The sequence below is a fragment of the Neltuma alba genome, unplaced genomic scaffold, assembly GCF_004799145.2.
Source record: "Neltuma alba isolate B1F8T4 unplaced genomic scaffold, ASM479914v2 tig00007216_pilon, whole genome shotgun sequence".
NCBI lineage: Eukaryota > Viridiplantae > Streptophyta > Magnoliopsida > Fabales > Fabaceae > Neltuma > Neltuma alba.
In genome coordinates, this window is record NW_021634713.1 from 153,784 (window position 1) to 169,588 (window position 15,805).

The 15,805-nt window shown below is 38.2% G+C and overlaps 4 protein-coding genes across 5 annotated transcripts; 2 read left to right on the forward strand and 2 right to left on the reverse strand.

Moving 5' to 3' along the window:
* Positions 1-128: 128 nt before the first annotated feature.
* LOC114752057 (biotin carboxyl carrier protein of acetyl-CoA carboxylase 2, chloroplastic) lies at positions 129-3,395 on the reverse strand. Its single transcript, XM_028940789.1, has 7 exons — positions 2,846-3,395; positions 1,879-1,932; positions 1,574-1,743; positions 1,131-1,458; positions 914-985; positions 643-708; positions 129-550 (listed from the first exon to the last, which is right to left on the reverse strand). Exons 1-7 carry the CDS (start codon positions 3,017-3,019, stop codon positions 527-529), a joined length of 888 nt encoding a protein of 295 aa, XP_028796622.1. The 5' UTR covers positions 3,020-3,395; the 3' UTR covers positions 129-526.
* A 967-nt stretch (positions 3,396-4,362) lies between these two features.
* On the forward strand, positions 4,363-6,714 carry LOC114752059 (40S ribosomal protein S19-3). Its single transcript, XM_028940793.1, has 4 exons — positions 4,363-4,522; positions 5,666-5,756; positions 5,949-6,132; positions 6,368-6,714. The coding sequence occupies exons 1-4, from the start codon at positions 4,439-4,441 to the stop codon at positions 6,438-6,440; spliced, it is 432 nt and encodes a 143-aa protein (XP_028796626.1). The 5' UTR covers positions 4,363-4,438; the 3' UTR covers positions 6,441-6,714.
* A 1,023-nt stretch (positions 6,715-7,737) lies between these two features.
* Positions 7,738-10,494, reverse strand: LOC114752068 (uncharacterized). The gene is made up of 8 exons (XM_028940802.1): positions 9,482-10,494; positions 9,335-9,380; positions 9,134-9,226; positions 8,925-9,044; positions 8,691-8,789; positions 8,554-8,613; positions 8,364-8,458; positions 7,738-8,250 (listed from the first exon to the last, which is right to left on the reverse strand). The coding sequence occupies exons 1-8, from the start codon at positions 10,360-10,362 to the stop codon at positions 8,157-8,159; spliced, it is 1,488 nt and encodes a 495-aa protein (XP_028796635.1). The 5' UTR covers positions 10,363-10,494; the 3' UTR covers positions 7,738-8,156.
* A 2,367-nt stretch (positions 10,495-12,861) lies between these two features.
* On the forward strand, positions 12,862-15,795 carry LOC114752060 (UDP-glucose 6-dehydrogenase 1). 2 transcript variants are annotated; one of them, XM_028940794.1, is made up of 2 exons: positions 12,862-12,960; positions 14,106-15,795. In XM_028940794.1, exon 2 carries the CDS (start codon positions 14,124-14,126, stop codon positions 15,564-15,566), a length of 1,443 nt encoding a protein of 480 aa, XP_028796627.1. In that variant the 5' UTR covers positions 12,862-12,960; positions 14,106-14,123; the 3' UTR covers positions 15,567-15,795. The 2 variants fall into 2 exon arrangements, with proteins under 2 accessions (XP_028796627.1, XP_028796628.1); XM_028940795.1 differs by lacking the exon at positions 12,862-12,960 and adding an exon at positions 13,036-13,779.
* Positions 15,796-15,805: the final 10 nt, after the last annotated feature.

The following is a 15,805-nucleotide window of genomic DNA, read 5'->3' on the forward strand; positions in this document are numbered from 1 at the left end:
AGACCCCTGTCAGGTGTATAGGGTTTGTGGATCATCATAATCAAAACGATAGTATTTACGATTCATTAACATCTTTCGAACACTTCATCTGGGTGATAATAATTTGAACTTTGGGATGGCACTGGGCATAGACTTTGTCCACCATAGGGTCGCCATTTTTGAAATAAGTATATAACTCCACAAGTGATCGTGTTTTTTCCAACCAGAAAGATGATACAAGAATATTGGAAGTTGGAACACTTCAATGCACCAGACATCTATGCTAGAGTTTTTTCAAAACTGTTTAGAACCGCAAGTCCTGCTGATATTAATATCAATGCCGTCTCTTTATGCCTCCAACGTCTCTAGATTGTTTTTTTTTTTTTTTTAATTTTTCTTTGTGAAGATTTTATAACAAGAATTTCTAGAAATGAAGCTAATATAATTGCAAAAGTTGTTTCTGAAGGCCAGTGGTCATTGAAAAATATCCCGAGAAATTCACGTCATCATCCAACAAAGCAGATTGCAATCTAAGGAAGCTCCGTACTCACGGCGCAATTACAAAAAGTGGCTGCACCAAAAACAATTGTTTTGAGTTAGAGAAATGAAGCATGACTTTAATTTCCCTTTTATTCACATGGAGGAGAATAAGAGGGAGAGTACCGTGTCTACACTGACTGGTTTACCATCCTCCGCAAGTATCTCAGTTATTGTTCCCGATTGATCAGCCTGGAGAGCAACGAAAGCGAGTAATTAAAGAATTGATTTTTTGAGTAAATAAATAGAGCTAATGCAGCTCACTGAGGCGGGGATCCAAAAGAACTAACAGGATAATACCTATTTATAATACATGGCAGGGTAAAGTAAAAGACGATAGATAAAAAAGATAAAATAATGAAACTAGCAATATAGTAAAAGAGACGAGTTTATGTACTTCAATTTCATTCATCAGTTTCATAGCCTCGATAATGCAAACGACCTGGCCTTTCTGCACTTTATCTCCCACCTAAAGCAACAAGAAAATAATAAAATCATTCTAGATTTCAGTGTAATAGACAAGATGCAGAACCGGATAAATACCCAGAAGTATGATTGACACATTGGCAGAGAAACAAGAACACTATTTATATAATCTATTTACTGATATACACCTTGACAAATGGTGGTTCACCAGGTGCAGGACTCCGATAAAATGTTCCAGCCATTGGACACTTGAATGGTGGAAGCAATGACGACGGGCTTGCTTTTCCAGGGGTGGGCGAGGAAGGTGCTGGTTTTGAAGATGGTGGGCCGGCAGGAGAAGCAGCAACAGCTGGAGCTGGTGGTGGCATAGAAGGGACTGCAGGGTAGGCCACTTGTGGTGGCGCAGGGGATAGAATTGGGGCTGGCGGGGGTTGCAGAGCTTCCTTTTTCCTTATCAGGAGTTCACAGTCAAACTGCTTAAGTTGCAGTTCCACGATATCTCTAGAATCCACAAGTCTGCACATGCAAACTATGTTAAGCTAAATTTTGGAGACAATACAAGTTCTAACATGTATTAGAAGGAAAATGGAGCATGAGTAATCGCATGCAAAGTGATGCTGCTTAGTCTTACTTTACAAGATCTGACACTTGAGTCATGAATGCAGCGACTGAAGATACATCTGCAATAGCACTTGGACCCGAGGGTTTCTCATTAGGCTCATCTTCCTCTTTCGATGTACCAACTCCAGATCCAGAGGCACGCACAGCTGCAGAATTTGAAGGAGCTTCAGCTGTAGTAGCCTATGATGTACAAATAAGGGTAATTTATGGTTAAGATACTTAATTATCATAATTGCGCGGCTGTTGTACAGAAGTTTCATGTACAAAGCAGAAATTGAGACAATTTCATGCAACGTAAGCTAACTGCAGACAGACCTCATTAACTTTTGCAAGTAATTTCCATCCTGAAAATCGCTTTCTGTTTAGGCACTGCAGAAGACAACAATAGCATAAAACAATTAATAACAGAAGAAATAGCTGAAATATGCAAAGTCTACGAATTATTTTTGTCATTCATAAGGAGAGAATCAGATCCTATCCTTAAAAAGATTTTCAGAGCTGAAACTACCAGTGCAATAACCTGAATGCTTACTAGTTGCAGCTGTTCCAGATCCAATAAATGCAATGAACATAAAGCATAAAGCAGTTTGTATTAAAAAGATGCGCTAGTCAATGCTGAAAACTGCGCATCAAAGTATACATATATAGATACGCACTTTCGGTCCACAACAGGTCCTGATTTAAATATGAATTAAATACCAAGCTTCGTGATATATATGCAAAGCATGTTTTTGCAAACATCGTCTTAACAAGAACATTGATTACCTCAAGCTGACTTGCAGCCAATTATCATACCTCGCTTCTAGTTTTGCGTAGTGAGAATGCATTTTATGTTCAGATAAACACATAAATAGATCATAATTACAATTAAAAGGTCAATTGAATGCTCCATTGGACGTAGATGGCTAAAATTATAAGAGTTGCATAACCTCTTGCAGACTCTCCAGGTTCCGAACGAAGCATTATGAATCGTAGTGACATATTTTCTGAAGGTTGTTCGTAAAATGTGAGACGTCCAAAGAAGGAAAAAGAAAATAAGGAGAAGCGCCAGGAATAAGAACTTTCCCTTTTAACCAAAAATTAAACAAGATGAATCAATAACCGCATGCTAGAGGAAGAAAGCGAGCATCCAAATTTCCAAAAAATTCAATCAAATTTGCATTCTAGTCCCTTCCATGCAGTATGTTCAAGATTAATTCGTATCAGTAGATAAACTCAACAAATCAATATCAATAATTCTTACTAAGAGCATAATTCATTCATATTCGAAGCACTTACGAACCTGAAACCCAGACGATGCAAGACCAGCTCGCGAAGATCCGGATGATAGAGCAGGTGTTAAGCTCAAGCCATTGTGAACGAGCAGCTTCTGCGAGTGCCGTTGAAGATTCAGTGAGTTGAAGCTCAAAGGAGCAGGAGAAGGACACTTGGGGCAAGGAACAGTGAAGGAAGCCATGGGAAGTAAACCTAGAAACCAAATGCAAGAATTTGCTTCTTCTGTGCTCAATTGGGGTTAGTTATAACCAACTAATGTAGAGAATGGGGACGTAGGCGGGTAAGAATATAAAGCCCGACGCGATAAGATCTATGAGGGTATGAGAAATCAGAGAAGGCTAAAAGGAAATGGAATGGAACGGATGGAGACTACGAAGGCACGGGACTCTGCTTTACACTAAACCCTCGATGATTCCAATGGAACCATCAACATCATCACCGTTTTACCGGATTTGGAACTCCCGACTTTTTTCATTTCTCGGGAGGATTTTCCCTCCTAACTCTTGCATATCGGGGTTTTCGCCTGAAAGATGAACGGTGCCACACTAACTGGGCATACCAATCCAACAAGTCCTGCTTACCCACACAATTAATATCGGCCCGTTTTGTGGCCTGTTTTTCCGGTGTTTATTTGTCCTTTGGTTTTTTTTTTGGTTGCTGTTTATTCTTTTTCCTCTCTTTTTTTTTTCCTGGGACTGAATTGTTTATTCTTTTTCTTGCTTAGTTATTTCCTGATTTACTAATTTAATTGTGCCTCTTCCCGCGCGAGTGAATCTCAATGTCCTGATAATAACCCAATAGTAACTTAAACTTAGTTTATTGTCATTCTGAATATTAATTACTTCTTATTTTATTCATATCATCAATATGTCACTCTCTATAAATATTTTATGTTTTGATATTGGTGAGGCATGTATATTAAATAATACTCCTCCGGTTCTTAATATAAGACCTATTTAACTAATTTGATTAGATTAAAGAAGTTAGGTAAATTAGTTAATTATAAGAAATGTAACACGTTTTTCCTAAATACCATAATTATCTTTCTTAATACCTCATTTCCCTCTTCTACTTAATTATGGTTGAGAGAGTATTCATAGGGGTAATTTAGAAAAAATTGATAAATATGATAAGTGGGTCTTATATTTAGAACCAAAACCAACTCAACAATTGGGTCCTATATTAAGGACCGGAGGAGTATTAATTTTATATTTTTATCAAAAAATTTAAAATCAGTAGATATATAATATAAATTCTTTTGGTTTTAGTGAAAGAGAATATAAATTACCATATTAGGGAAAGGGTGATAAATTTAGGCAGCGCTCCAAAACAACTATAAAGGAAAAATGTTGGGCTGATTAAGGTTAGAGAGTTTATTGGGCTGGAATATGTTGGATATCGAAGTCCAATGGACCAAATGCCAAACCGGGTCGTCATATCGTGATGTGTGAAGGCAAAACCCTAAATGGGATAATCCCGGTACACATAAAATATTGGGGACGCCTTCAAAAACCTAGAAAGAAGGGCGCGCATCGACGGGAGCTTCAGTAGCGCTTTTGGGCATTGGAGCAGCTTCTCGTTTGCCCTCTGTGATTTAGTCATGGCAACTGCAAGAACCGTGAAGGACGTTTCGCCGCATGAGTTCGTCAAGGCTTACTCCGCTCACCTCAAGCGCTCTGGCAAGGTATAATCAACTTAGTGCTCATCCCAATTTCGGTGTTCCTTTTAGATGGAGGAGAAATTTTCATTGTTGATGCAGTTTCTGGTCATTGCCTTTGTGCATGTTTTTTTTGGGGGGGGGGGAGGAAGGACAGAAAAACACTTTCCTATTTTGATACTATTAACAGCTGCTGTCTTTTCTAATCTCCCTAAATTTCTGGTTGTTAATAGTTGATCTCCATTTGACTATTGCCATTGGCACCTTTATCTTGTGTTGTTTGATTTCGCATGAAATTCGTCATTTGTGTAGCTTAGATTTTGTTAGATGTTTGGTTCATTCCTTATTCGTTTGTGGCGCGCTCGCACATTTATTCGTTGTTGTAATGACAGGACTAAGGATTAAGTTTCATAAACCCATAGAAAATACTATCCAGTGACCAGCGATTTTAAAAAATACTCCCTCTCTTCCTTATTATAAGAGACAAATAACCAAATTAGATTGATAAAAAAAACAGTTAAGATTAGTTGAGACAATTAATGTGTAAAAAGTATATTGTTTTTTTTCAACAATGCCCCCATTAATAAGGAGAGAGTATGAGAGAGAACAATTAAATTATTGAAAGAAAGAGAAGTGGGAGGAAGAGAGAGTATGAGTTGGAGACAAAATAAATAGGGGTAAAATAAGAAATCAATACAAAAAATAGAGACAACTTTTAATGTTTCTTATATATAGGAACATGTCATAAGTATCAAATGTCTCTTATAATAAGAACGGAGGGAGTAGTAGATATAGAAAACTGTAATTTACTAATATGAAATGCATGCCCATGAAGCAATAAAAGCGTAGAATTTTCGTTTTATGCATTTCACTCCTTTATAATGACATATATGGCTTCCAATGGTTCTTCCACAAAAAATTATGCCTTTTTTAGGGTGCTGACTGCTGGAGCTGCTTCTTCTCCTTAGTGGTTAATATTTATTATTTAATATTTAAATGCTGGCTCTTCTGGTAGCGCTGCTTCGTCACAATAAATTTTCTGTTTGCATGCTCAATTTAGTAATATTTCTGCATGGATTATTTTCGCTGCACGTTAACTGAGTTGTGGTTCACTTTCACGTGAAGATTATTTTTCTATTCTAATTATGATTTCTATCTGGCTGTTAATAGATGGAGCTTCCTGAGTGGACGGATTTAGTTAAAACTGCAAGATTTAAAGAACTTGCCCCATATGATCCTGACTGGTATTATGTTAGAGCTGGTGAGTTTGTTATCTCTAGGTGCAAATTGGTACTTGCGCTAGGATAATTTTTTTTACCTTGGGTAATGAAATTGAGTACATTGGTTCAGAGGGTTTCCCTGGGCTAGGACAGGTCTTATAGCTTATTGTTCACTTATTGCTCGTATCTATTTGTCGCTTCTAGCTCAATTTAGCGTTTAATTTTGGTTACAGCCTCCATGGCAAGAAAGATCTACTTGAGAGGCGGTCTTGGTGTCGGTGCCTTTCAAAGAATTTACGGTGGAAGCCAGAGGAATGGAAGCCGCCCCCCACATTTCTGCAAGAGCAGTGGAGCCATTGCCAGACACATTCTTCAGCAGTTGCAAGAGATGGACATTATTGAGTTTGATCCAAAAGGGTAAGTCATGTTCCACTGTTAAATTCCAAAAATGATGTTTGAACTTTTACTCTCTCATTTTCCATCTTCCAGTTGCACTTGGATATCCTCTCACTCTCACATAGACACAAACAACCTTATTAGGATGGTCTTCATCCCTCATAGTGTCATATATTCTGTTGATTGCTTCTTCTCTCTTTTGCTTTCATTATTCTTTGCCAATGGTTGTATTTTATTCATCGTTTCTGTGCTGCAGAGGTAGGAGAATCACTTCAAGTGGTCGAAGGGATCTTGACCAAGTTGCTGGGCGAATTGTGGCTGCTCCTTGAATTAGCAATCTATTAGCATTGCCCGCCCTTTTTTTAATTTTTTCCTGGTTCATTGAGATTTATAGATAATGTCAAGACATAATTTAACGCATTGAGCAGAGCAGTCTACTACTGGTTTTTTAATTAGTTCTCAAGGAACGTTCTTTTATGTTGTGAACGTGGAAGCCGTGTTGATGCTTGTTGCAGCAAAATTTCCTATATGTTCTCTTGGAACATTCCTTTTTTGTCTTATTGAAGAGAACTCTGAATTGACATACATCAGCCTCGCCCGTAAGTAATGATATGATGATATCTATGAAATGATTTGGGAACGTTGTACATATTGAGCTACGAGATGAAATCAGCCAATGGATTAACACGTATAGTTGAGCTTACTTGAGGCCAAGTGACCCATGCAAGTTATGTATTCAGATTTTGGGCGAGAGTCAGCTCAGACCTAATGATCTGGCTTTTTTAATGGCAGAAATTCGTATTTAGCGAAGAACTATGATTGTTTCTGAGGCCGAGGCTTGAAACGTCTGGAATGTGCATAAAAGGGAAGGGCATGGCAAGTTACCATGACATGGAACAAGTATATATGAACTTGTAATGTAATGGAAGGTGGTCTGGCATTAGCTGACGATTGACGAGGCAAGCCTTTCTATGTTTTGGGATAACATTGATAACCCAATTATTCTATTGACGTTTTAGGTAAGTTTGAGAACAATTTAATCAGGTGACCTTACGGGGGTAAAAAGCAATCTGACAAGGAATCAATTTGTGTGTCAACAACGTCGGGAGTTCTACAGTTTAAGATATCCCTATGAAATTTGCAAAATTTTGTGAATAATGTGATTCATTTTGGGGAAAATTCCAACACAAAATGATTGTTGAATTTTAAAATTTTAAATCAGTATTGGTGATTATACTTGTAAAGAAAAATGATTACACTTAAAAAATAAATGATAACACGTTTTTGTAATAATTTCATATTTGAAATTTTAAAATCCAACAATTATTTTTTTAGATTTTCCTATTTATTTTTATACTTCTGTTCAAATTTCAGCAATAAATTGTATATCCAATGGTTTCTTTTAAGGTGAAAAAATAACGAAATTAGCGCATACACACACACACACACAGATTCTTTATAATTTTCATATCAGTTGTATTATATATATATAAATTTAGAACATACGTGCGTGTAACTAAACAGTTTTGATGAGAGCATTTATTGAGCTTTTTTTCTTGGGGCATCTTGTTATAAAAAAAAGGGTCCATAATGCTTTATATACATATGTAAGTGCATTAAGAGTATAAACCTCGTAAAAATTATAGGTGCAACCAAATTAACTACTGTCTACATCTAATTCTAATCCTATCACAATTTACCAGAACTCCCAAATACAGAGTGGCAAACAACTTTCTCTCCAAACGAATGCATTTTCTGTTTCCAGCTTCACCAGCAATCAAATTTGTTGATGGAAGGACTAATAAATAATAATCACTCTATAAAACAATTTGTGAGGAAGAACTGTAACAACATCAAGCGGAGGCGGAGTCGCCCTTTCTCTTCCCATGACACTGTTATGGACCAATGGCCTAAAAATAAAATCTATAACTACATTAATGGCTTGCATACAAAAATCAATCAAAACTCCTCAGAGGGGCAAAAATGGAAGAGGGTTATTCACTTTACATTAATGGCCCTTTAATCTTGAAATGCAGGGGCTATTGTCATTCCATGATAAGTAGCATCTGATCTTTCTGATGCTGATTCTGAGGAGACTGAAACTTCGGTTCTCTAGGGATGGTTGGAGGTTTCCTTGACCTTTAGCGCACAAAATCAAGATATGAGAGGCACATTTTTTCAAAAACAGGAAAAAAAAACTGAAGGAAAAATAAACAACAAAAATAATCATTTAAGAGTAATCCAACAATTACCTCCTGGGTATAAAGGGTCTGTCAAAATAAGGCATTGGCTGTGCTCTGGGGATGAGTTCCTTTCTTCGCCTTCTGATTTCTTCTTCTTCTTCTAACTATAACACAAAAGGAAAGAAAAATTTTGAGCATCTATAGTGAGAAGAAAACAATGCACGCTTTGGCTGAGGAATCTATCACTATCATTATACACCTTCTGTTGCCTCTCCCTTTCCATCTTGAATTGCTCAATAAAGCTACACTTTTCTGCCACCTGCATGAGACATCCATCAAATTTTGTCTCTAATTTGCAATTTTCAACAATTGAAATAATTTCCATGATAAAAGCACCTGATGGTCAAACTCAGCACGATCAATCGCCCGTAGTTCAGTATGAAGCTTCAGGTCCACGGGCCTAGTGCTTTCTTTAATTACAGGCTTTACGAGGTTCTGAAAGAGCAGCAACGAATTAAATCCTTAGTTACAGCAAACATGTGACCAGATATATCTACAAACACGGGAGTTGTGAATGTTGGAATTTAAATGGTAAACACTCAAATTATAATTTACAGCAAACATCCACACCTCTGGTTCTTCCGTGGTCCATGGAAGACCCTGTGCAACGGGTATTCTCTGCTTCTCTTCTTCAATCATCTCGTCTTGTAACTTCTTCGTAAATTCTTCCTCTTTCAACTTTCCCCTTTGCTACAGTAGCAATTTACAGTTACCAAGTGTCACCATCCAAACTAAAAATGAATTGAAATTCATAATATCAATTCACGGTTCTAAACTACCTCTGTTCTCAGCTTGAATGGTTTCTGGCTTGTGGCCTTTACGTGTTTCTTCTTCCGCCTCCTTCCCCCAGAAGTGCATGACGATTCCAAGCTCTGAAAATAAAAAAATTCAAAGCAAACTCAATCACTTCATGTATCGTTATATTCAATCTGCTTCCGCGCTTGTAGCGGTAATTAACTAATCATATTTTGTGATCTTACATTCCTCCTACTCCTTTGACCCCCAGTAGAAGTCCTGCTCGATATACTGCAACCTCGGCAAAAATAACAAACATTAGAGAAAACTCAAAAATATGCTTATATATGCTTATTGGAATCGTATTTAGTTTTCTTCTTATTTTCACGAACCTTTCACGGATGCTATTATCATCACAAGAAGAAGAAAATGAAGTAGGTGGGTCCAAGCCGAGGCTTTCGGATGTGACAAACAAATCCGAAGGGTAGAATGATGAGGATGAAATCTCAGTTTCAGGTGCCTTCGGAGGAGGTTGCAATCCTGGCAATGCCCATTTCGTAGCTTTCTTCTGATCATCGTCTGCTAAATTATCCTCCGCCTCATCCTTCTCATCACCGTCCTTCGAACTCGGAATAGTCAGAAGCTTCTCGAATGCCTTCACCAGATGCATCACTCTCCCACAACCTCCTTCTGGGACACTCTTTCTCGCCTCTTCCATCAATTTGTCCCTCCGACGTTTCACTGTCGAACTGCCTACTTGATCAGGTGATTCTGTCTTGTTGGTCGTCAGGCCATCTTCACTAATTAGACGGCCTTGTATCGTCGTCAAAATCTCTGATTCGTCACTGGCCTTAGATTGATTTTGCTCATCTGCCTGGTTCTTTAAAAATTCTTCCTGGGATGCCCTCAAATTCGCGTAGGCCACACAAAGACACTTCTTTTTATGTTTGTCTTTGCACTTGCACGTCGCTAACGAACTGGAAACAACGTCGTCTTCTTTATTCGGATTGTTCTTTGCCGTCACAAATCTCCTTTGACGGATCTTGTTCTGAGGTAGACAGACACCTGAACTAGGATTCTTCGACGCCGATTTCAGAGACTTTGCAGACTTGGCAGTAACAGGGGACTTTAAGGTTTTCGAGCCAGGGCTACGACGAGATACATTGGGATTAAAATTCTCCAGAAGTTTTGAGCATTCCTGATTCTTTGATCGATACCCATATGATTCTTTCATCGGAGTCATGACTCCAGTGTTCTTGCAAGACATTTCCATCAGAAAATCAAGAATGCGCAGCCACTATTCTATGCCCGAGAAGGATTCTGAAGACCAAGGGTGTGATAGAGATCGAGAAAGAGTATGTCAAAGGAAGACTGTGTGCCTGTGTGATACTTTGATGATTTTCTGATTTTTTGGTCATCTATGATGATTTTGTGATTCGCATAGGAGGAAAAATAGCAACGTTGAGCGGGGGACGCTATTTGTAACGGCTATTTTTCGTGGGTCAGAAACTCAGATGATAAGCCGTTGGATTTTTCATTTAAGATTTTGCTTAGATTTTTTGGGCCGTTGGATTCGCTTTTCAGGTAAATGCGGCGATGATCTGATTTCTGCTCAACGACCGTTACAATCAGGACACACAACCTTCTGAACTCTGACTGTGCAAAAGTGGGCTTTTTGGGCCAAAAATGATTGCTTTTTTTGTTGCATGGTCACTTGACGAAGTCGGTGGCCCAATCTGCATATGGATCCTTGCTTTCATTTAATTTTTCTTAAAAATGCTAAAATTGAAATAATTTTTTTAAAATATATATGTTATATCCTATCTGTTTAGGTTAATACAAATTTTGGTCATCAAATCTACAGTTATTTTGGTTTTAGTCTTTTAAGTTTCAAATCATAGGTTTTGATCCATTAAATTTCTTTTTATTTAAAACATCGGTTCTTATAATCTAATAAAAACTTAAATCATTTTGTTTTTGAAAGACCAAAACCTGTGATTTGAAACTTGAAAAACTAAAACCAAAATTAGGGCAAACCTTATATTAATCCTATCAGTTTCCGTTTCCATAATTTTTGAACATGGGACTAGGAAGGGGCGTCTGGCGTACGTAAACAGAAGGGGTTGGGGGGAGCCATGCACGTAGAAAATATTCAAAACTCAACACCTACCAGCAAAATTTATACATAAAAGTTATATACTAAGACAGAAGTTAGAAAAATGAGCCCTGACCTATTATCACCTTCGGAAAAAAGAAAACTATCCGCGCACGAATTATCCAAAAATTTCAGTCAAAGGTTGAGTTTGGGGATTTAGTAATTTCATGTGGAAGAAAATGATGAGTCGGTTTCATAGTGGCTTGAAAATTTATTTCCCGGTAAATTATTTTTTTGGCCGATATTTCTTTGTAAATTCACTTTTTTTTAAAAAAAAAAATCTTTTGATCATTGATCATCTCTGCATGTGAAGAACTTTCTTGGGCTATCATTGCTATGAAAGGAAAACAGTATTTTTTTTTTCGTTGGCTTTAAAATTTTTTTTTTGAAAATCGTGAACTGCTCGATCTCTTTATAGCTTCAAATGCACTCTAAAAATTCCTAACCTCTCAAGCAAAGTCCATTCTTAGTTTACAAGTTTGCGAAGACTGCTTTTATGGAGAGCCTGTACAATGATGGTGCCTCCATCTTCACCTAAAAGCACATCTAAATCATGTTTCTACAAATCCTTCTCAATCACATTTTGATTTTTAATCTTCCATCATTCTTGCATTGATTTTTCTTTCTTAATAAGAGGGACAGATCTAGATTTCAGATCCACTCAGATCCCTTTTTCCCATTTTTTGGGTAATGAACTATAATCTCGTTCCTTTAGATTACCTGATCACGGTGATAATCCAACCATTTCTTATGGTTGCTTTTTTCTTTTTACAATAACATGCATGGCGTTGGAAACAAGTCACGTTATTAAAAAAAAAAAAAAACAAAACACACGCACCACAAGGACAAAAACGTGTAGACATCACTTGAAAGTATATTAAGAATCCACTGCCATTATTTCATATCTTTTAACAACAATTATTGTTAGTTTATCTCTCATTACAAAAGAGCTTGAATCTATTACTACCTTCGATCCTAATTATAAAACTTTATTTGTAAATTATAAATGAGGTTTTACAACTAAAACCGGGATAATATATTTTTCTTCAATAACACATCACCTTCATGAATTAAGTGCTGCCTAACCACAATCCTTTTTCTTTTATTTATTTAATTATAAAATCTAACCACTAATGCATATAATTCCATCCCATTTCATTACCTGTGGAATATATATTTTTACTTAGCCAAATAAATTTGAGGGGAGGATAATTTATTGCAAGGGTATATGCGAGCCAGAATTATTCCCATTCTCATAATACATGAGGAGGGAATGAAGGACAATAAAGACAAAGGAATTGAAGCTGACGCCCTGATTCGCAGAGGAAGAAGCGGTTCCTTGTGCGGCAAACGCGTGCGAAGCTGGATACCCCTCTCTGCCAGTCTCGCTCCCTGACTTTGACTTTATTTGTGAACGTGAACTGACTAATAAGCTAGTGGCATTTCAGTCATTTCACTTTACTTCTCAACTTTGCCCCTACCGTTCTCCCCCTGCCAAATGTGACCCTCCCCACCAACCGGAGCAGCGTTTTCACATGCCGTTGTCCTTTTTGGTAATTAGACGTCGACGCCCTCTGTCTGAGTTTGCATTGCTATATATTGCCTCTCTCCCGCTCTCCTTCTACAGGCCTCGTTCCTCTTTCTTTCTTTCTCTCCCTCTCTCTAGCTTCTGTGATCTCTGGCTTCTTTCCATTTCATAGTGATTCACTTCCAAAGGTAAAATTATGTCAGATTTCAGACTTCCATTTGCTGATTTGCTCCTTCTTGTGCGAGATTTTGTCAATTTTTCAATCACTGTTGACTCCAGTCTCTGTTGTTACGCTGGAACCAACCATTCTTGTTAAGTCTCGTTTCACCGGTTTATCTTATGATAATGGAATGTCTAGTCCTTTTAATCGACGGTTTTGGTTCTGATTTGTTTTATAGTCTGCGGATCCGTCGCTTCTTCTTACGTTGTTAGTTATTTCAGTTGTCCAATTCTATGCTTAATTCAATGCTGTGTGCATCAGCTTTTGTTGTTTGAATTTTCTTATGTGAAGCTCGTTGACAATGGATCTACTAGAATTCATGTTTGATTTATAGAGATCGCCAGCAATTCGTTTGTGATTGTCCAATTTGAGCTAGATCTACTAATATTGCGTTTGTAAGATTGATAGCGAGTGGTCAACCTATAGTCTTCCTGAAAGCTAATGATCAAAGTGTCAGCTTTTGCATTCATGTATTAGATCTGGTTTCTCCTTATCTCCTTTTATGGATACTGGAAGAAAATAAGTCGAATTCCTTTTATTTGCTAGAGTTACTTTTATTGGGTATAGATCTTGCACCGACCTTTAGATGATGACATGCACTGGTTTTCTATGTCGAGTCTAATACGTTTGACAACGTCATCTTAGTTTCCACCATGTTGGAACATAGTGACACTTGGTTGTGCTCACCAGTCGTCGAGTAGTGAGGCCGTATCAATCATGCTTGAACTAATCTTGAATCTCCAATCCAAGCAACACGCACGGAGACTACTTGAACTCATGCCTCAACGTATGTTTTTCAATTGTTATTGCTTAGTATAAGACTATGCGAGATAGGACGGAGTTTGCAGCTTGGTTCTATTTGGGAGGAAAATGTTTGCTTACGGAAATTTTGTACATATTTGTATTGTTCAATGGTATATTTATTATTATTGAATTTTGTAAGATGGGAATTATTAAGACTTGCTGCCTCTTTCATCATAATGAAAATAGCTGTATATTGCAATATATACCTTAGTATGCTGTGTTACTACCTCAAAGCAAATACTTCACGCGAAAGTTGTTCTTGTTGTACCATTGTGTTTTTACCCATCAATTTGAACCTGTTTTATTTAGGTTGTTAAAAGAAGAAAAATGGTGAAGATTTGCTGCATTGGTGCTGGCTATGTCGGGGGACCTACCATGGCTGTCATTGCACTTAAGTGCCCCTCCATTGAAGTGGCTGTTGTTGATATCTCTGTATCCCGTATTGCAGCCTGGAACAGCGACCAGCTTCCTATCTATGAGCCAGGCCTTGAAGATGTTGTAAAGCAATGCCGTGGCAAGAACCTCTTCTTCAGCACAGATGTAGAAAAACATGTCTGTGAAGCTAATATTGTGTTTGTCTCAGTTAACACACCAACCAAAACTAGGGGTCTTGGAGCTGGAAAAGCAGCAGACTTGACATACTGGGAGAGTGCTGCTCGCATGATTGCTGACGTCTCAAAGTCTGATAAAATTGTGGTTGAGAAATCTACAGTCCCAGTCAAAACTGCTGAGGCTATTGAGAAGATTCTTACCCACAATGGCAAGGGGATTAAATTCCAGATTCTATCTAACCCAGAATTCCTTGCTGAAGGAACTGCAATTCAAGATCTCTTCAAACCAGACCGTGTGCTCATTGGTGGTCGGGAGACTCCTGAAGGACAGAAAGCCATTCAAGCATTGAAGGATGTTTATGCTCAGTGGGTTCCTGAGGATCGAATCCTTACCACAAATCTTTGGTCTGCAGAGCTGTCTAAGCTTGCAGCTAATGCTTTCTTGGCCCAAAGAATTTCATCTGTCAATGCCATGTCCGCACTCTGTGAGGCCACTGGGGCAAATGTCAAACAGGTGTCCTTTGCTGTTGGTACGGACTCAAGGATTGGACCCAAGTTCCTCAATGCTAGTGTTGGCTTTGGTGGGTCCTGCTTCCAGAAAGACATCTTGAACCTTGTTTACATCTGTGAGTGCAATGGTCTTCCAGAGGTAGCAGAGTACTGGAAACAGGTGATTAAGATCAACGATTATCAGAAGAGCCGTTTTGTGAATCGTGTTGTTTCCTCAATGTTCAACACTGTTTCTAACAAGAAGATTGCCATTCTGGGATTTGCCTTCAAGAAAGACACTGGAGACACTCGTGAGACCCCGGCTATTGATGTTTGCAAGGGACTGCTAGGTGACAAAGCTCGCCTGAGCATATACGATCCACAAGTCACTGAAGAGCAAATCCAGAGGGATCTCACAATGAACAAGTTTGACTGGGACCATCCTATCCACTTGCAGCCCATGAGCCCCTCAACGGTGAAGCAAGTCAGTGTGGTTTGGGATGCCTATGCGGCAACAAAGGATGCACATGGTCTTTGCATTCTGACTGAGTGGGATGAGTTCAAGACTCTTGATTATCAGAAGATTTATGACAACATGCAGAAGCCAGCCTTTGTGTTCGATGGCAGAAACGTTGTGGATGGGGACAAGTTGCGTGAGATTGGCTTCATCGTTTACTCTATCGGTAAGCCACTGGACCCGTGGCTCAAGGACATGCCAGCAGTGGCCTGAAACAGATCATTTGATTAAGGGGACTGCGTTCCCCCTCAGTTTGATTCTTTATTATTTTCATAAGAGTTTTTCTTTTGGTCCTTTCTCTTTCCCTTTGTAGTCGGCACAAAATTGGTAAAAATTCAGGGAAAGTAAAAAGGCTCTATGTTTTGCCTTGCTTTTTGTAACCCATTTCACTATTACCTGGATGTTATGAATTTACTAGGGAAACTTGTTTTTGTTTGATAAATCTGCTATTA